We start from the raw sequence: 22,219 nt of genomic DNA, 5'->3' as shown, positions 1-22,219 counted from the left end.
TTACTCGTAAGCGAGCACGAGGTGTATGAAACAGAACACCCATGTTATAACGACTGTCGTTTCCCCGCCATGCGAGGATAAATAAGTTACATTCAATCCAAATCTCTTTGTGTTTGATGTATTTTAAAATAACAATCACTTCTTATGATGACATAATAATATGCTGTGTGACGTAATAATGCGAGAAAAATTGGAACGGTTACGTGAAGAAAAAGGATTTGGAACAAAGGTTTCTGGAGCGGAGTTTTTTCACAGTTTTAATCAATTAATTAATTAGTAATTAACTATTCGGAAGATTTATTAATTTTGATTAATTCGGTGAATAATAATTAGATCTTTTTATCATAGAACAGCTCAGACCATGAACAACATGTATAACACTGTTTGGCAAAAAATGGACAAAGTTACTGCATTGTAAAGTTAGGAAGACAACATAGATATCGTGATCATCGCTCTTGTCGCAACTTCTGTTGGAAACTACTTTGTTTTTTGTTCAACAATTCAATTACACCAAGCAAACTTTTGAGGGAATACTGCGGAGTAATAAAGTTGTTTTAATTAATTTACAATATTGTGGGGCAAGATGGGATACCGATGGCGCATTATTAAAAAGCTCTTTTAGAGTTGTGAGGATGTGGTTTAATAATTCTTTGAATATTTATCACAATAACTATGACATCACAATATCTATATGACATCATAATCACCTCTTTAGTAGACAATGCTTGAAGTTCCGGAATATGATCTTTACATATCTGGTGCAACGAAGCGAGGTCACGGGTGATATCGGACTTTGGGCCATATGTGCGGGTGTTGTGGTTCTGGGGGGAAGGGGGTTAATATGGGGTAAGTGTGGGGTGTTGGTGTGGCACTGTGGTATAAGGTGCCACGGTATGGTGCCGTGGTACAAGAGGTGTGCCGCTGTGGTTAGGGTGGTTGCTTCTTGACCAGAAAGAGAATGGGTTCAAAGCTCAATGCTGCTACCATTGTTGTCTTTGGGCAAGATACTTAACAGCAATTGCTCAACCAAGTGGTCAATAATTGATTGTACAAATTATCTACCATTGTTGCCCGTCATGTAAGGATAAATAAGTTACATACGTTTGATTGTTTGTTTTATTGCATCATCACAATACACATTATCCATACAGCGGTATCAGGATATTGTCCGAGTAACACGTAATAATAGGTAATAACAACTGCAGTTCCCCTACCACACAAAGATAAACAAGTCACATCGAACCCCAACATACCAAATTGCTGGCGCTTCCCAACTCTTCAAGAAAGTACGTGATCTTTTCTTTATTCTCGATAATAAAAGGGTTGAGGCATTCCATGTAATACTCTTTTGAACCATACTCTACTAGGTTGGCAAGATTCTGGTGGTGGAATGAATAATGACATTGTAATTATACAAAAACCATAAGACATATATTAGAATGATCACAAACTTAAATACATAATAGGAGCGTATGGTTCATAGCTTTGTTTTTTTATTAATGTAGGTTTATTTTATTGAGCAGAGGGTCATGGGATTTGAGCGTCTCTGAAGGGGGCCACGAATCATGAAGGTTGAGAACACTGTATTGAAGCAAGGGTGTTTTCGACATTCTGTTATTTTTGGTTATATTAAAAAAAACAGTTTTTTTTTGCCTTGAAAACAACTTTAAAAGTCACAATATGGAAGCTTAAGAAACACAACATAATATTCCTAATAATTTAAAAAATATTATTTGATTTTAATTAAGTTAACTATTTTACCTGCAGTGATTTGGCCACCAGCAGCAAACTCCTAGCAGCGGTGGGCGATGGTGTTTCGGAAACCATGTTAAACATCTTCGGGTTGATGATGGCGGGGCATAAGAGGCGGAGGAACATGAAGCCACTGTGGGAGGTTATTGTGTGGGTGAATAGTGGGGGGGTTAATAGTGACTTATAATAGTGGGGGGGTTAATAGTGACTTATATTGATATGTGGTAGGTACATGCAGTCATACTACATATCTATAACGGCCATGTATGTTTGCTATGAAATAGTGATTAATATTGGCATGTAGTGTATGTATGCGGGGGAACAACAGTCGTTATAACACGGATGTTTTGTTTCATACGCCTCGTGCCCGCTTACGAGTTACCATGTATGTAACTTTGGGGGTGACAGTTTTTCCGTATGGCTGATAATTTGGAAAAGCCATTAGTGACCACTGCGTTTGAGCGATTACTGTCAAGGCAATACCCAAGGATACATACGCCCACAGTAATGGGTTATAAATGTATTAGATTTCTGCCTACATTAAAGTAACCCCACCCACCTTACAACTCTCACCCTCACATATTTATCATGAGGCCATCTCCTCGTTACGCACTGCTGCATGTGTCCGAACACGTATCGTAAATCGTTTGGAAACAAAGATTGACAGTCGAATATAGACGACAAGACACATCGTAAATATCCCAACAACGTCTCTTTGTTGGTGAAAGTGTCTTTATCATCGGGATGGAGCTTGGCTGGGTTTAACTGGGTATAGATGGTAATATTATTATATGAGTGGCACAGCCAGGGGGGGTTTTGGGGGTCGCGACCCCCCCATTTTTAACCACTCAAAAAAAATTTTTTAAAAAATTTAAACATTTTTCGATTGAAACCACCTCTTATTTTTTATCTAGCTGCTCCACTGGTTATTTAACTTACAATTGATGTAGAAAAGGTGTTAATACTGTTTTAACTAAATAATAAATAATGAAGATTATGTAAGTTTTCTGTAAAGATTAGTATTGCTTCAAGTCTGAAAATGATCTTCTGTCAACTTTACAAATTATGATCTTAAAGAACTAAAGTTTTGACATTTTATTCAAACAAAAGATCAAACATTTATAAAAAGATTCAGACTAACAATATGTCTGGTAAAACACACACAGGGTGCTACCATCTAGACTCCACTGGCTCAGTTTATATACACTCAATAATAAAGATTCTATTCTATATGGGTGAGGTCTTTAGTAAGGCACACCTGAGACCTGGGATGTAGGTCTATTACCCCAACACCCAGGGTGCTACCATCTAGACCCCACTGAGGCAGTTTATAGACACTCAATAATAGAGATTCTATTCTATAAGGGTGAGGTCTTCAGTGAGGCACACCTCAGACCGGGGATGTAGGTCTATTACCCCAACACCCAGGGTGCTACCATCTAGACCCCACTGAGGCAGTTTATAGACACTCAATAGTTAGTTTCACCTCACCTCACAGGATTGCCGGCTTTCAACGATTTGCTTCACGACATCTTTCAGCGCGAGTGACACAAATGTGGGACAGGTGGTACGCATGTATTGTTCCATGATAGTAGAAGCTAATGTAGTTGCTCGAAATAAAGTTCCAGGTTCCGAATCTTTGCTCATGATCTCTCGCTCGTTTAACATTCGGATCAAATCTTTTTCCTAGGAAATGGAAATGAGAGTGTTCTGTTTTATACACCTCGTGCCCGTCTACGAGTTACCACGTATGTAATTTATTTATAAGATAAACATCATATACATTTAATACATATTATATGGGCTTTCTATGTTAGAAAGCGACAACAAAACAATAAACATAGAAACAATATACTTTTCGTTCTTGTCGGAATATTTTTAGCAGCACACTCGCAAGTAATGTGCGATCCTGTCCACACACTTGCGCTAGAGAGCTGATCATCTTTAGGTCTGAACCAACCAACTGGAAAATGAATGAATGTAACTTATTTATCCTCGCATGGCGGGGCAACGACAGTCGTTATAACACGAGTGTTCTGTTTCATACACCTCGTGCCCACTTACGAGTTACCACGTATGTAACTTTGTGGGTGATTATTTTTCTACATGGCTGACAATTTAAATTGCTGTTTACTATCGTTTACATCAGATACACATGGTCTATTCTTACACTTTATTATCACTATTAAATTAGGAAACCAAGCCACCACAGTGAGCTTTGAACCCACCACCCCAAGCACTTACCTTCTTCAGCATCTCATATTCCTCCACGGGCATAATCAACTCGTTGGAATATCTCGCTCGTATACGCACCGAACCACACGAGGGGGCTGGAGTGGCGGAAACACTGCCGGTGGATATCGGGGTCAGGTTGTGCCTAGGGGGGAGGAGGGGTTAGGTATTGTTTGTCTATTCCATATAGACGAGGTTCATGTAATTTGCACGTTTTTCGCAAGATGCTACAACCCATTTATGTTCGTTGAGTGTCTCGCAAGGACACATACGCTATGTTTACAATAATAAGCATTGAACTGAGGATCCTATAAATATCATGCGTGGAGCGAGCCAAAGCGACAGACGTGTAATTACGAAAAAATGAAGTGCTGTTTATAAAACAAGCGGGGAATGTTCGTCAGCAACAGTATAAATACAACATACATAATATATAAATCACATACACTATCAAGATACCATACAAACAGCACAGAACCCACCATTCATCAATGACTTTCCCCGCACTAAGTTTACTGAAATGAACGACAACTTCGCCGATGCTCGAGTGTTTGGATCGACGGGCTGCGTTGTGGACGCCTACAGTGAATGAATCTACGTCTGGAGGGATGTCACTGCAATAGATAGCATGTTACAGCACTACGTCACTGCAATGGAAAGCATGTTACAATATTATGTCACTGCAATGGATAGCATGTTACAACACTATGTCACTGCAATAGGTAGCATGTTACAACACTATGTCACTGCAATGGATAGCATGTTACAATACTATGTCACTGCAATGGATAGCATGTTACAATATTATGTCATTGCAATGGATAGCATGTTACAATATTATGTCACTGCAATGGATAGCATGTTACAATATTATGTCACTGCAATGGATAGCATGTTACAATATTATGTCACTGCAATGGATAGCATGTTACAATATTATGTCACTGCAATGGATAGCATGTTACAATATTATGTCACTGCAATGGATAGCATGTTACAATATTATGTCACTGCAATGGATAGCATGTCACAATATTATGCGCATATATATAATATTGATCAATGAGGTTTCCTAACAACTATAAGTGTAGAACCAATAGTTTGGTTAAAATCAGCAGCAAAGCGGCAATATAAATATACAATGTTTAACCCATATATACATATACACCTAATATACATTAGATCTATAACCCAACCAACTTACTCAAATAGAAATTCTTCCGACCACACGGGTTTCAAATCTTCTTTAACCTTCGTCCTCCCAACGTGTACATTGTTGAGCGATAATGTACAATATGGACGACAAGTTGTACGACTTGCAAGTTTGTGAGCGGCTTCTATCGTTACTTGTACACTCCTCACCTAGGGGAAGGTAAACTGGTTTATGATGCTGTTTTACAGTTTATTTTATCTACATCTATAGTTAATGAAAAAGTGTTGCTTTTATATCAAACACTTTTTAATCACTTGCCACGTATGTAACTTTGGGGGTGATTGTTTTTCTGTACAATTTAGACAACCCATTAGTGACCACTGGGGCCCAAGGACACATACGCCCACAATGGTAGCGGCTTCGAGCCTTGAACTCGGTATCCTCTAGTCACAACACACACATTAACTATTCACCTGTCTTGCACTATTAAGTTTGGGCAATGCTTGTCTGTTTGGTTTCGCACAATTCGCTCGAAGTAGTTTCATCCATTCCTGGGGAGAGAAACAAAGTAAATTTTATTGAATAGAATTTATTGAACAATTTGAATCAAAATCTCAGGTCCAAGAACATGGCACATAGAATGACCTCATTAACAAAGAACGGAAAGTGATTGAGTTTTTGAAGTCCACAAATGCAGCCTAACCCACTGGGAGAGCTACCAGCATTTTGTTGTTTATAATATTGGGGTAAAAACTCTGTCCTAAATCTCAGGTCCCAAGTCGTGTTACACTGTAGGATCACCAAAATGTTTGAGTTCTGCTTGTATTTAAAACAAGCTGCATTTTTACATTTAAAATCAACCCACAAAGTTTAACATTAGGTTCCCAATACATAGTTTTGCACACGGCACGCACCACCGGATAAATAAGCAGGGAAGTTACCGCGTGTTTCAATCGTTTCCTATCATTCAAACGTACGTCACTTTACACCAACTACATCTTCTACATATATTGTATCATCTACACATATCATCATATTTCAACTATATATAGGTGGTAATATTTTAACTTCAAATTTAATATTTATTTCTTAACAAATTTAAGTACTGTAACATTAGCAGTCAAACTATATTTTAATATTTTGTTGTTCTTAAAGTGTTTTGGTTGTAAGTTGGTAAAAAAATGCATTAAAATGGTGTTGGCAAATAACATGTTACAATCATATGGAATTTGACCCATTACCCCAACACACAGACTACTTATATTTATATTTAAAAAAGTTGCAGAAGAAAACAAATATACACTACAGTAGTACAGTACATAGGTGCCAAACTTTATAAACACAGGGGAGGCAGGGATAGTTAGACACATAATCCTATGAAACAAATCTAACTTATTGGTTGTAATGTTTACTCATTAATGCAGGCTAGAAAATTCCATGGTGTAAGCCTGCCACCCCTGGTTTGGTGACTATACAATCCATATAATTAAAAAACGGCCAGGTTCCTGTTTTTAGTGCCACGTCAAGAAACTTTCCCCCAAAAGCATGCGACTTTCACCCTCATAAAAACACCCCAAATATCAACAACAAATTTACCTGGGCAAGATCTGCTGAGTCAGCACAAAAATATGACGATGTCACCTCGTTGAGGGCACGGATAACAACTTGAAAACAATGGGGTCTATGATGTAATATTAGGTTTAATATTCAAACAATATTTGTTAATAATAACAAGACTTAAATTAATCTTCACCTGCTTATCTGGTATAAAAATGGTATTTTATTTCACTTGCCGAATGGCAGCAAAACGTTGAAAATACACTAAGTTTTTTTCATACCATATGAGCCGCCAGAAGTTTAATTTACATTATGCCTGGTAAAAGTAACAGAATATAATAATAAGATAACAAATTATGAAAATCAAGGTTACAATTATCAAGTATAGACTCATTATACTATAGCAGATGTTTCACCAAGTCTACTCAGTCTTTTACAGCACTGATGATGCCAACAGTTTTTGGTGTATGTTATACAAAAATCTTAATTATAAATATCAAGGTTACAATTATCGAGAATAGACTTATTATACTATAGCAGATGTTTCACCAAGTCTACTCAGTATTTTACAAGCACTGATGATGCCAACACTTTTTGGTGTATGTTAGAAAAAAAAAACTTAATTATGAATATCAAGGTTACAATTATCGAGAATAGACTTATTATACTATAGCAGATGTTTCACCAAGTCTACTCAAATTTTAACGTCACGATTACTATCATGAAATGTGTCTTATTACTGAGAATTAATCACTGCATGTTACAATAACACGCAAGCATGAGGTTTAGATTATGCTCTTGTTGCTACCAGGCCTACTGTAATATATTAGAAATTGCTCTTCTAGTGAAAAACATTGAATAATTTTAGCAACATTTCGTCTGTCATCATTTGGGTAAAAATAAAAATACAATTTACCAGAAAAGCTTTTTCTAATCCCTAATCACAAAATATAAGCATAGCATAATATTAGAAAAAAATTTTCTGCTGAAAATGTATATTTATTGGTGAAGATGAAATAAAAAAAACATTTTTACAGAACAGCTATTTTTAATATGAAATGTAGAATACCAAAATAATTAGTTGGATATAATATTAATTCTAAGTATCAGAACACATACTACAAATGGCATTATGTAGTTTACATACAACTCCTATGACATCACAATGCTACTTATTCCACCACTTTATGAATCACAATAAAGTATTGTAACAGATAATGAAGTTTTATGACTCATACCTCCCAAAATAGCTTTCATGCACTGGATAAACTGCTCCGTAGCTCAAATCAATCAGCCCTTTCGGTTTAGTCTTTTTCTCATGTTCGAAATAATATAAATGTTGTTTTTCTCCGTGTAAAACGAAAAACATTGGCTTCCATTTCTTATTGTCGTGGCTTCTTTTGCCCATGCCTAAAAAAAATAAATAAGATTTTACATATAAGATCATGTTGTTTTTATTTATGTAATAGACTAATGGGAGGTACTGGTGCAATGCTTGGAAATGATGATTAAGCAAACAATTAAACTATGGTATGTTCTATGAATCTAGCCTTGATCTAGCACTTATATTGTTGAACGGTTCTCGTTAAATCATAACAGAATACACCAAGTGCTACTAAGTCCTAACTAGCTTATATTTTATATAATAGACTGAATCAGTTTGCCTGATAATTAAAAAATAATAAAAATGTTTTTTCTTTAGTACACCATTACTTGGGCTTGATTTTTAGTTGTATATTCATATTGAACCGTACATATGTTATATACTGGATAGTTTAAATTACAAAAACACAGAGTTTATGAAATATTAGTTTTAGCATTTAACAAAATGAACCTTTTTTCAGGAGTTGTCCTTTCTTCAAAACTCCTGATTCATGAATTATCGCCCTCGATAGTTGTGACGATGTCGCGCGGTTTATTGTTTCATAAATATCTACTTTACATTCTCTACTGATGTCGGTTGACTTTGGCACAGCGTACGTGAGTGTGTGGCCTTCTACTATCTGCTCGTGTCGGTAGTGTTCAACTACTTCGTCTATGCTGTAAAAGGGGGTTAGGTCGGTAAGCTATATATATGTTAATATATACTTATGTGTCTCATACAAAATCCTAATTATGAGTTACACCATATTATATTCAAATAAAACTAAACTACCGTTTTATTCGGTAAGATGTAAGCTCTTAGTGATTTAGGCCAGAGTCGGTCAAATACAATCTAACTTACACAAACATACAAATTTATTATTTTGTTGACACTTTGTAAAAGACAACCAAGTCTAAAACATATATAATTTACACGTCTTTTAGTTTTTGAGGTCAAATACATAAACACTTTTACACACCCAGCTACAACGCCACTCACCTGCCATAACACCGTCCCCCCATTTCGAAGCGATTTTGACCCACCCTGTGCAGTTTGAACCTCTGTATGTACTGACCAGTGAAGAAATATAAAACATAATCCCCAGGTGTGGAATCACTGACTCTTATGAGGAAGCTACCAGTTCTATCAACTGTGGAGAGAATGAAGATATGTTGAACACTTTATCGGGTTATGTGCAAACTGTGGTCTAAATCCCAGGTAACATGTGTGTTACACTATACCTCACCCATGTAGATTATAATCTATAATAACAATTGTGCGACATATTTGCATTGTAAACTATGGGCACAAGTTTAACAAGGATACTAATAGGTCTTTGTGTCCTTGGGCAAGACATTTAACAGACATTGCTCCGATTCAGTGGTCACTAATGGGTTATAGCACCCGGGTGTTGGGGTAATGGAACCCATGGCCCCACTATGGGACCCCACCAACATAAAATATTTTCTTAAAAATCAAAGTTAAGTTTGCAGACATATTTTGCCACAATTATACTAAAACATATGTAAGTATATTTCTGTTATAAGAAACAACAACGAACCTGCACTCAACAAACTGTAAGCTTCCTCCTTAGTTATCCCTGCATGGAACCATTCCTTGCCTTCATGGGGGTCAACGTCGCCTATGTCTCGTACCAAACCTGGGGTGGGGTTATAACATTGCATTACTGTTCGAATATGAATTGCTCCATCACCCCAACATTGAATATGCACATTTTATTCTATATGGGTGAGGTTCTACAGTGAGGCATGCCATGGGACCCGGGATTTAGGCAAGAGTTGGCCAATTACCCAAGGCCACCCACCACCTCCAAACACACCCCTTTTACCCACCCACCTCTAAACACCCCCTCTTTGACCCACCCACCTCTAAACACACACCCCCTTTCATTCGTCCTCAACGACTCCAACCACATCCAGTCTCCCTCCATGTCGTCTTGTACGATGAATATGTCGTCCTTCTCGAACCTGGGGGTGAAACAATGGATTCAAACTGCATATTTAAACAATATGTTTGTATGCTGTATAAAATATATAGGCTATATAATATATCACTTATTTGTAAACATGAGTGCCAAACTTTATAAATGTACTTGGGGCAGGACACACAATGTTATAAAACAAATCTAACTTATTGGTTGTAATGTTTACTGATTAAGGCAGTGTAAAAGTTCCAGGGTTGGCCTGCCCACCCTGCCACCCTGGGTTTGGTGTCTTTGCTTATATTTTATGATATAGTAGAATGGGGGGAAGATGGGACACCTTTTCATAGTAGTAAACAAAGAACACTCAAAGAATTATAAAACCTTGTCCTCGCGACTTTCATAGACCGGTGATAATTGTTTAAAACACGACCAGGATATTAGGATATTGTGTGCTAAAGGTGTCCCATCTTCCCCCACCCCACTATATATTAGTTTATGTAAAGAGTTTAAGAGCATCAACATAAATGTGTGTGCGCCTTCTAGTACAGTCTTCAGTTCTAACACAGAAAAGGCATATTGAACAAAAAATAAATGGAGATATTTTTTTTTTAATTTTAACAAAGGGTAACACTGTTAAAATATAGTTTATGATCAAATAAAGAAATAGCATTGAACAAAACTACATCTTTGTAACAGAATGTGTCAATCATGATATGAATCATATTAATATATGGCTAAATAGCTAGCGCTCACACAGGATACTCATGATCTAACTCGACAGTGGGCACGAGGTACACAAAACATCCATATATTAAACCATTTTAACATCTACACCCACAAAATGAATATCAACTCATATGTTTTGTCATAATTGAGCCATCAGCCTCGTGGGTGAGAAGCATTTAAAAAAGTTGACAGATAAGAGCACAACAAAACAACTAGTTTTAAAGAATTTAAAAGATACCTCCTACAAATTTATAGAAATTTAACCAAAGTCTGTCGAAAACAACATAAAAAAATTTACTTCATGCACAGTATTTGTTAGATTAGGCTATTCACCAAATGAACGTGAAAACAAAACTCACGATATTTCATTATTATCTGCAGTTATATACACTAGTTTTATTAAATTAAGTGAAAACAGAATTGTAAAATATAACGTTCATACAACAAACTTGTATTAACATACAACAGAACTGTATATTATAACATAAGCAACAACAAAAACTTTTTTTTTTTTATTACTATCGACAATTAAATACTAGTTTCATTGAATTGAGCGAAAACAGAATTGTGTATTCGTGTATATATAATATATATATAAAATAAGCAGAAGAACTCACGATATTTCATCATTATCAGCATCCGGTACCTTCTGGTACGGAAGGATGGCTTGAACCCTTCTGCGATCGTCTACTGGTTCGGGGGGTTGGATGGGGGTTCGAAGGACTTCACCCTGGGAAATTAAAATAAAAAAACATTATGTGAAAAAGAATCATATTATATGTGCTGTTATGTTTGAAATAAAACTAACCAAAAAAAATTGTTTTAAAGCGTTTGCTTTTTTTAAAATTTATATCATTTAACATCCATTATGTTCGTTATAATGTTTTTTAATTATAACAAACTAACCTCCAACAAACATGATCTGTGCGTATAGTAGGCTATCAGTTGTTCAAGACATTCAAACTGTCGACCACCAATGTAAAAGTCTCCACAAACAGATATTATTCTGAAACACAATAATAAAATTAATACCCAACACCAAGTGTCCTACTGGTATCCAGACCCCACTTGTTGTGTGAAGAAACACAGTAAGGATCTGGTGCTACAAAATACGTAGCAGACAAAAAATCAAGTCCAACCAATTGTGCAATAAAAGAGATACATGTACGCTTAATTGGCAACATCAGTCCTTATTCAAATTATATTTTCAGCTAGACTTCAACAAAGGGACCATCATAACATAGCAAAATTCTCACTAACTTACCTAAAATGCGTCATCCCAATATTTTCACTAAGGAATGACAAAACATAAGACCCCGGTTTCTTCTGGCTCTCCCTCACCAAATAACCCCCAGCAACGTTGACCTCAAGTAACCTTTCTTCTGCTATGCGACGATCAAGTTTACCATGGTACCAACTGTTTAATAGAAACATTATATCAAGCCTAACCTACTTAAAAGCTGTGAGCATATAAGTAAATATTCTATATGGGTGAGATCCTACAGTGAAGCACGCCATGGGACCTGGGATTTAGGCCAGAGTTGGTCTATTACCCCAACATTGTACACGCACATTCTATTCTATATGGGTGAGGTCCTACAGTGAGGCATGCCATGGGACCTGGGATTTAGGCCAGAGTTGGCCCATTACCCCAACATTGTATATGCACATTCTATTCTATATGGGTGAGGTCCTACAGTGAGGCATGCCATGGGACCTGAGATTTAGGCCAGAGTTGGCTCATTATCCCATCATTGTATACGCACATTCTATTCTATATGGGTGAGGTCCTACAGTAGGGCATGTCATGGGACCTGGGATTTAGGCCAGAGTTGGTCTATTACCCCAACATTGTACACGCACATTCTATTCTATATGGGTGAGGTCCTACAGCGAGGCATGCCATGGACTTTGGATTTGTACCAGAGTTGGCCCATTACTGCAACACCCAGGGTTTTAGGCCAGATTTAGACCAATCACTCCCAACACTCACAATGATTTAGCCGGCACTTCCACATGATCCCCATCAATAGAGAACTCATGGCTCCCACTCATCATCGCGACAAGTTCATCCTCATGGACCTCAACCTCCTGCTCATACGATGCCTCGTCCAAGTTTGTGTGCACATGGTTCGCCCACTAGGAGGCAATAAAGAGTCAATAATGAATGAAGGTAACTTTGGGCAACCAATTACGAGTTACCACGATTCTGCTTGGGTTAAAAGCAGGCGCGCTATACAACCACTTTGCCCTGGTGCCGGGCCCAGTATTTCACGTTTATCCTCGGTTGGGAAACCAAGAGATCTAATAGACGGGTGTTACACAATACATTGTGGCTTTATACACCTGATGCTCGCTGCCGAGCAATCCTTTTATACGTCACACACATATCATATACGCATTATATACATACTTGGTTGTATTGGGCGGACATCATTCTTTTAGAAAATGCTAAATCCAATAAATAATCTCAGCAATTTGGTCTACATATATAAAACCCCATACGAACTAATCCATTTACACCAAACATCTAAACACTACTACCCCTGTGACGTTAAATAAACTGAAACATAAACAAACTTTCAACCGAACATCCTAACTAACGAAGCATGTTCTACTTCTGAACCACAGTAGTTTTAGTGCTAAGTTGGTAGAACTACGCAAAGTATGTAGTTAAGACAGCGGCCACCATTTTTAAGATATGTTACAACTATTTATCCTTAAATGCGAAAAATTAATTAAACAATAAAATTGAATTAAAAGCAGAACAACTGTCATCGCATGGTCACCAATGGGTTGTCTAAATTGTCAGCCATACAACAAAACAATCACTCACGAAGTTACATATGTGGTAACTCGTACACAAGGAAATGAAAACAGAACTCCGGTGTTATAACGACTATCGTTGCCTTGCCATGTGATTTAACTTAACCAAACACCAGGCACAAATGAGGTAAATATATTTTATTTCACGCTGCAAACAAACCAAATACAATATATTGTTGCTGGTTTATAGGTGATTTGTTTGTAAACATTATTACTGCATTAAAAATGAGACACTTTTTGATTACACACATTCTATTCTATATGGGTGGGATCCTACAGTGAAGCACGCCATGGGACCTGGGATTTATACTAGAGTTGGCCCATTACCCCAACATTGTATATGCACATTCTATTCTATATGGGTGGGATCCTACAGTGAAACATGCCATGGAAGCTGGAAATTAGTAGAGTGTCCCATTACATCAGTAACTTTGTAGGGCATTCGAAAGAAGCTGTCTAACATCAAGGTATGAGATTTTGGCTATACCTGGCCCATTACCCCAACATTAAATATTCACATTCTAATCTATATGGGTGAAGCCCTACAGTGAGGCACGCCATGGGAGCTGGGATTTATACTAGAGTTGGCCCATTACCCCAACAATGTAAATGCATACAAGAGATATAAGCCAGAATTGCCTTATCACTCTAACACCCATCATAAGCCACCACCTCTACATTAACTCCCTCATCTTCCTGTACCTCTCAGGGTTAAAACTCATATTTTCCTTCTTCGTAAACACAATGGGCTTTGGAAAACGTTGACCGTCGGATTTCTGCTTCTGTCTCGGCGAGTCTCCACTTGCAAGGAGATCTGCTTTATATTTAGGTGTGTCTAATTGTTCAACCAAGTTAATGGGAACCTCTCCCTGCCTGGGAGACCCCATGTTAGCAATCACACGCTTCATTATCGTCAGTTCTTGTTGGTGGCCAAGTAATCGGTCTAAATCGCTTGACATGAGTTGGTTCTTTTTGCTCAACTGTAAAATAGAGGGTTGGAAGTAAATTAGGAGAATATTTGGAATATTATGCAGCAAAGATAAGTCATCTTAAATAAAAATAATAACTCTTAGCAACTTGGATCTGGTGCTACAAAAACCTGACAACCAAAAATCCAGTCCAACCAATTGTATAATCTAAAAGTTATATATTTCGGCTAAATAGCATTGTCAGTCTCTTGTTTAAAAAGAATCTTATTTATTTTGCTGCGTTTGCAACTTTAAGCATAGTTTAAAATATAAATTTGCCTCCCCAGTATAAAATATACACTAACTTAAACACACATATATCATCACCTGTAAATTCTTATCCTCTAGCAACTTAACATGCTCCTCCATGTTATATAGGCTCCTCCTATGCTCCTCCACCTCCTCATCTCTTCTCCTCATGCTCTCAATGAGGAAACTGTAAGGTTGCTTGCTTTCCTCAAGTAAACGATTCGAGTTCGATAATTTTATCGCCATCTGTGTATTGGAGGGTGGGGTAAAATCAAAATTTAATTAAAAATTGGAATCGAAGTCAAATTATATATAATGCTGGGGTAAGATGGTCCATATGTTCCAATTTGTTAAGTCGTCACATTCAGTGGTTAATATTGAATATTTATAGAATTATATAACAGTTCCTATGAATGTTGTTTTGGGTAATGGACCAACTATGACCTAGTCCTCCCATGACGTGCCTCACTGAAAGAGACCTCACCAATATAGGAGAAACCACGCAGGTTTAAACAGTTGCAACATATCAATATATGACAAACCTGTTTAGTTTCTTCTTCTCTCCTTTGAATATCCGATTGTAAACTTGTGTTGATTTTCTCCAAACGTAAAACTCTGTTGGATATGTAGGGTTAAGAGTTTTTACCTAAAGCGTGTTTTAATGACTGAGGTTTTGCTGCCAATTCTCTTCTCTTCATTGCTTTAATTAACCTAAACTTTGCTACTGTCTTCAAACAGATGCACAAAAACATTATGTTATATTATGACAGAACGATAAGCTTATATTATCTGGTGGTCCAGAATAAATGTTTCATAAGTTAAACACCTTATTAATATTAGACAATAAATACATAATATATACAATGTTAGAAATGTTTCCCAAACTTTGTTTCAATTGTATAATTTTTGCTGCCGTATTCAAACAGATAAATAACATTTTTTAAATTACAACAGATTTAAGCCCCAACCTCCTGGCCAGTTGAACGCTTTGTTTCATTCGATGTTTGGATGACGTCGGTACATTTGCACCAAACCCATAGGAAAACAACACACGTTCCGATTCCTTGTCGTCCTCAACTTCAGCTGCTTGTAGTACAATGTCGTCCATTTCCTATTGTAGGGGGTGAGGGATTTATGTGGGGGTTTTATGTGTACAAAATAAAAGGTAATAGCAGGGAATGGAATTACAAAAAGTCCAACTCATTTTTAGGACATTTTACACGACAAGCGAAAACTAAATGATAGGTGCAATGAAATATCCATATATGTTTTGTATAAGGACCCATACCTCAACGGCCGCATTAATCCATGCACACAATGACATAAACCCAATCCACACCTGCTCCATATGTTCATATGCGGCCAACCTTGTCCTGGCATCTTGTAATGCAGATTTCATCTCCATTTCTCTCTCTGTGGATTTCTTTTGTAGATCGGAATAATCAGAGGAGAAGATTTCCAACTTTTTTGCAGCTTTCTCGTAATTGTTGCGAGTCCGCTCAAGGTTGGTACATGTCTCCTCGTGAATTAACTGGAAGTTAATATGGAGTTACATTAGTGGTGTTTAAACATAATCAATACAACATTGAACAGTTTTCATTGGTTTATAAAAGACTAAGAGGGTTTATTACAAAAGCAGAGGTCTGTTCCTGGCTCTATATTTGTTATCGGCCGAAGTGGTGAATAAAATAAAATAACAAATGCAAAAACACGAAACAAATCTCGGCAAAGTTGACGCTTGATATGTGTAACCCTAATTGGCAGGGTTCCTTTAATCAAAGATAACATAGACATCATATACCAAACATAGACATCATATACCAAACATAGATACCATATACCAAACATAGACATCATATACCAAACATAGACATCATATACCAAACATAGACATCATATACCAAACATAGACATCATATACCAAACATAGACATCATGTACACCTGTAGTCGATCGAGTTCGAACGTCTTTACGCGCGCCTCGTTTTGAAATTCAGATAATCGTGAGTCGATGGTGGCCTCTAGGTGGCGTAGTTCCTCGGTGAGCAGGGAGCAACGATGTTCGGCTTCGTCGCGTTGTTTCATTACCTGTGAGAGTTGGGGTTAATATGTGGCTATGTATGGTGTATAGTGGGCTCAGATAAACGTGTACGGGTTCTTTGGTTTATATGTCTGTATGGCTGATAATATGGACAACCCATTAGTGACCACTGGGTTGGAGCAATTGTCGTAAAGTGTCTTGCCTAAGGACACATACGCCCATAATGGTAGCAGTTGAGTCTTGAACCCATATCGTTCAAATTAGAGGCACTCACTGTAATATTATTTTTTAGTACTTAGATTCCAGTTACATACGCAAATAACGGCAGCGGCTTCATAACCTCAGGGCTAGAGGAACATTATACAACAATACACATGTATTTATGAATCCAACAACAACACACCTGGTCTCTATCATGTTCCACAGCTTCCTTGCCTTCTTTCAAACTTCGATTTTCGCGTTCGAACGAATGTTTTGTGTCGCTTCGTAATTTCTCAAGTTCGTTCTCGGTTTGAAGCCTGGAAAGTAGTCTGCTTATCCAAAGTGGTAGCTTATGGAATGTCTAAATTATCAGCTATACATTAAAATGAAAAAATCTCCCCAAAATAATCACCCACAAAGCTGGCATGAGGTGTATGAAACAGAAAACCCGTGTTATATCGACTGTCAGAGCCCAACCATGCGAAGGTAAATAAGTTACATACGTGGTAACTTGAAAGCGGGCACGAGGTGTATGAAACAGAACACCGTTATAATGACTGTCATGACTGTGTGACTGTCTGAGCCCAACCATGCGAGGATAAACAAGTTACATTCAATATTCACAATGATTTAGTGGGCAAATCACATGGAATATACCCGCTACAAAACCCACCTTATTCTATCCAGTTCGGTTTGCAACCTTCTTTCATAAACAACACGTGATTCATCTCGTGAAGCTGCATATTTCTCATATAATTCCTCCCGTGATACTTTAGCTTGCTCCAACTCTCTCTGTGTGCGTTGTAGCGTATCTTCACATCGCTCAAGCTTAATGCTGCACTCGGATAAGTTGCGCGTCAAATATTCCTTATCCTTGGTTGGAAAATATAAACAAAGAATAAATGTAACATATGATGTGCAACACCCAGGAATTGAATTAATGTAACTTATTTTTCCTCACAACTACAGTCGTTATATCACACATGAACACAAATGGAATATGAAAAGAATATTTTCAATAGTAACAAAGTAATTAAAATAAAGAGAAGTGAATTACCCCCTTTATCTCCGGCCACACTATGGAAAATTTGTTAAACAAAAGCATTTCTGCTAATGGAATAAGTAGACACAACTCACAAGAGATTTAGCAGTTTTTTTGTAAACAAATTTCTGAGGAAAACTGTGGCCGTTTCCTAAACAGTTTGTTTATATAGAGGGGGGTGCCAGCTGTTGCAAAACTAACGGTATACCATCTGTGCCTTGCTGCAGGACCTCACCAGCATAGAATAGATAGTGGTATGGAATCAAGTTATTGGATGTATGTATAGGAATTTAGATAATAGAAACTGTTTGGAACAATTTGAGCCATGCACTCATGTATGGTCACTTTAGTGTTAAGTATTTTATTCTTTTTTAAATGTACATTTATATGTAGACTTATAGAAAAGAGTGAAATCGTCCCTATATATACGACATCTCTGGTAGATAGTGCGGGTTTCCTAATACAGTTACTGTAAACAAGAACCTAATAGAATAGAATGTCAATGTGCATATACAATGTTGGGGTAATGAGCCAACTCTTGCCTAAATCCCAGCTTCCATAGCGTGCCTCACTGTAGGACCTCACCCATAAAGATTAGAAGTGAGGATTTATTCACTTAAATATATTTATAAATTGTACCTGTTTTAATAGTTGTGTTGATTGAATTGAACGGTTTTGTTCTTTCTTCACTTCTTCAAGTTGTTGACAAACAGATTTATGTTCAGCTTCCAGGAATGAGTGTTTGTGCATCAGGGTATGGTAGTTACTCTCAAATCTGGGAGAATATTGTTTACTACATGGATGATAAAGTAAAGTATGTTAAAATACGTCAACTGTGGCCGACTTCTCGGGTAAGCATGTTTTATTACTTGGTTTATTACAAATCTTTAATAAATAGGTGCTACAGTAAAGTAGTGGAGTAATGGGCTAATCATGGCTTATATTTTAAGTGGCATGCTCCATTACAAGACCCCACCATATTAGAATAGAATCAAGCAAACTATAAATGGTGGTTATATAATTTAAAAAAAAGGTCCAATAATAGTCTAAAGCCTAAACCCTAAGAATTTCCATTTCTCGATATTTTTTCGTTTTTAAAATGCAAGCTAAAAAATTCTTCGAAAGTGCAACCAAGAAATTTATTTTTGTAAGGTTGTAAACTTTTGATCAACCTTAAATATAATAAACTTGTGGTTAGTTTACGTCACACCTCACCTTGTCCTTTCTTCTTTTACCGAATCATAATTCTCTGATTTATTTCGATTTTCAGCAAGTTGTTGTTTAGTGCGTTGTAGCTCTAATGTTAATTCATTCACTTTAACATCGCACTGGGAACGTTGGTGTTGTTCCTGTTAATATAACAGGATGAGATAAGACAATTATATAATTAACGCTGTTGCCCAAACAGAACACCTGTGTTATAACGACTGTCATTGCTATTGAGGATAAATAAGTTACATACGTGGTAACTCGCAAGCGCACACGTGGTGTATAAAACAGAAAACCCGTGTTATAACGACTGTCGTTTCCAAATTAAATATGTAATTTTTTAATAAAACCATCCACCAAATACAAACACTTTCAAACCTGTACAAGTTCTTGCTTAGTCATGTTTAGACCATGTGACAATTGTGTGACGTCATGGGATAGCTTGTCTCGTTGTAACTGAAGGTTGTTGCATTCGATCTTCAGAGGTTGGAGAGCTTCATATGTTCTGTGTAGATGGGGTGTTAATGATGGCACCCTGGGGTGGTGGGGTAATGGGGCAAAGTTCCATGTATGTGTATATATGAGAGATGGGAGAATACATTAACTATGAGGTGTGAAATATAGCTTAAATAAATGCCCCAATCAAAAGCCAATAAAACTTTTTTCTGTAATTTTCCATAACGAAAAACTATTTGTAACAATCAAATATGCGATCTGTTACACATTATATGTTTAGATTTGCTAATATATAGCGAATAATAATATAGCGAATAAGTCTAACAAAAACACAATTAAAAAAATCACCTTAATGAGAAATACTCAGAGATAGTGAGTTCTTCTACAGGTCGTGCTTTCATCTCAACATAAATATCTTCAGTTATTTGATATCCTTGCTGTAACTGGCTTCGTATGTTCGATGCTTTTGCCTCAAGATGTCGATTTGTTTGTTCTAGTTCACGTTGTCTGTTTTTAACATTGGTTTGGTGTTATGAATGGGAACCTAAGTACAAGTACATACATTGCATATCGTATGGCGGGCAACGGCGGTGTCATGACCCGCAGGTTCTGTTTCATACACCTTGTGCCCATTTAAAAGTTACCACGTATGTATTTTTATGGGTGATTGTTTAATGTATGGCTGAATATTTGAACAACCCATTAGTGACCACTTAATTGGAGTAATTGTCAATAAGTGTCTTGCCCAATGACACAAACGCCCACAATGGCAGCAGCATTAAGCTTTGAATCTGTAACTTATTGGCTAGTGCCGGACCGTCTCATACACCAGAGTGACAAGAGTCTTGTCACAAGACACAAACTATAAAACATGGAAATACCTTTGCAATATAATTTTGAGTTCCTTCTGAGTTTGAATTTGTCTTTTCTTTGAATCATCTTCTTGAATTGCAAGTGCGCTTTCCAACCTTGCTTTTAACATCTAAAGATGAAATTGTTTATTATGAATAAATGGTGTAGAAGTATTGTCACATAACAGGGAAATCTCCGCGAAAAAATTAAACTAGTTTATAGAACTGACTTGTAATAAATTCCGCGAATCTGACCCTGATCTGATGTACATATACTTGAACGATTCTTGTGTAGTAGAATACAGTAATGATTTGGTGTTACAAAAACGTAACCAACAAAAAAAGTCCAACCACTAATGGTAATTGAGAATTATATTTCGCCTAAATGGCATCGTCAGTCTCAAATAGAATACCTAGTTTATAAAACTCTTTTGTTACTATGAACGTTCTACCCAAAGTATAAACAGAACACTGGGTAAGGGCAATTGTTGTGTCTTGTCCAAGGATATACCTACAACAGTAGGAGCATCAAGCCTTGAACCCAAGAAATTTGGGCTAGAGGCAGGCGCTATAACGATAAAACAAGTTTTTTCAATAAAATTTTTATTTTATATTGCTTAAAACAAGTAACTGTACAGTTTTAATAAAAACAACTTTTTTTTAATTCTTTTTAAAAATAGAAAAAAATTTTTTTTTTTTTTTTTTTGTATAAAAAAGTAATTGTACTGTTTTAAAGTAAATTTTTTTTCCACGCCACTAATTGTAAGAACACACCATGCAAATAAACCCAACATCTCACTTGTTTTTTATGCAAAGCATCTTCCAGTCGTTCCTCCAATTCTTCAACTTGCCTCATATTCTGTGCTTTTAAATTATCGACCAGCAACGACTTCTGTGATAATTCAATCTTTACCAACTGTAGGTCATGAAGCAACTTCTTTCGCTCGAATTCACTGTGAAGAGCTTTCTTTTTGCCTGTGGATACATCAGTGTCATTCAAACTTTAGCAGGGGAATATTGGTCATCAAAATCACGTGCATATTTTTAATGTCCTTGTCCGATTTTTTCTTTTTCTAAAATAAATTATTAAAAAAGTGACAACCTTTATGGAATTCATGATCTCCAAAAGATAAGTCGGTCAACCCATCTGTGACGTCATCACTCCCAGTTTCACCCAATCCACTAATGGTAAGAAGCGTGTCTCCGCTTGTATCGGTTACGGACTCCCCGCTTTTGCCCATTTAGACGACAAATTAACTTTATACAACCAGTAGTGATAAAAATTATAAATATAAAAGCTATTCCAAAAATACTGTAACCACAATTTCATATTAAAATGCAGTAAACAAAACTTGTTTCAGACGGTTTTAAAGGACGTAAAATGGCACCAGACACTAATTAAATCACTACATACTTAAGTATTACTTCAAACTTAAATTTAAAACGTTAAATTAAGGTTTTTGCATAAAATATTAGGTCAACATGACTAAAATAAAATTACTCATGGATTTAGTTTGTAAACAAAAATCAAAGTTGCCCACCGTAACGGATTTCTTATTTCCAGCGGTTTAAATTCTAATTGGGTTGCAAATTGCATCATCATATATTTTCACATTTTAAAATGATTCTTTGCAAAATATTTGGTTTAA

At 36.6% G+C, this 22,219-nt stretch overlaps 2 protein-coding genes across 2 annotated transcripts; both read right to left on the bottom strand.

Annotated features, from left to right (window-relative positions):
* Positions 1–102: 102 nt before the first annotated feature.
* Positions 103–13,346, bottom strand: LOC149737251 (ras GTPase-activating protein 1-like). Its single transcript, XM_089877552.1, has 22 exons — positions 13,142–13,346; positions 12,722–12,867; positions 11,993–12,145; positions 11,635–11,734; positions 11,346–11,458; positions 9,945–10,045; positions 9,619–9,717; positions 9,057–9,207; positions 8,529–8,734; positions 7,933–8,104; positions 6,734–6,818; positions 5,611–5,688; positions 5,189–5,346; positions 4,467–4,598; positions 3,997–4,129; positions 3,608–3,715; positions 3,244–3,438; positions 2,312–2,517; positions 1,762–1,885; positions 1,254–1,379; positions 708–821; positions 103–533 (listed from the first exon to the last, which is right to left on the bottom strand). Exons 1-22 carry the CDS (start codon positions 13,163–13,165, stop codon positions 447–449), a joined length of 2,811 nt encoding a protein of 936 aa, XP_089733678.1. The 5' UTR covers positions 13,166–13,346; the 3' UTR covers positions 103–446.
* Positions 13,347–13,677: 331 nt separating this feature from the next.
* On the bottom strand, positions 13,678–21,937 carry LOC149737250 (progesterone-induced-blocking factor 1-like). The gene is made up of 15 exons (XM_089877572.1): positions 21,673–21,937; positions 21,370–21,545; positions 20,601–20,701; positions 20,068–20,226; positions 19,642–19,768; positions 19,270–19,403; positions 18,694–18,829; positions 17,686–17,885; positions 17,215–17,329; positions 16,715–16,858; positions 16,111–16,302; positions 15,740–15,882; positions 15,314–15,386; positions 14,850–15,017; positions 13,678–14,534 (listed from the first exon to the last, which is right to left on the bottom strand). Exons 1-15 carry the CDS (start codon positions 21,809–21,811, stop codon positions 14,229–14,231), a joined length of 2,313 nt encoding a protein of 770 aa, XP_089733698.1. The 5' UTR covers positions 21,812–21,937; the 3' UTR covers positions 13,678–14,228.
* Between the last annotated feature and the right edge of the window lie 282 nt (positions 21,938–22,219).

This window comes from Ciona robusta, chromosome 4, assembly GCF_009617815.1.
Source record: "Ciona robusta chromosome 4, ASM961781v2".
Classification (NCBI taxonomy): Eukaryota; Metazoa; Chordata; class Ascidiacea; order Phlebobranchia; family Cionidae; genus Ciona; species Ciona robusta.
Note: the sequence above shows the minus strand (reverse complement) of the source record. Positions and strands in the feature narration are given on the sequence as shown.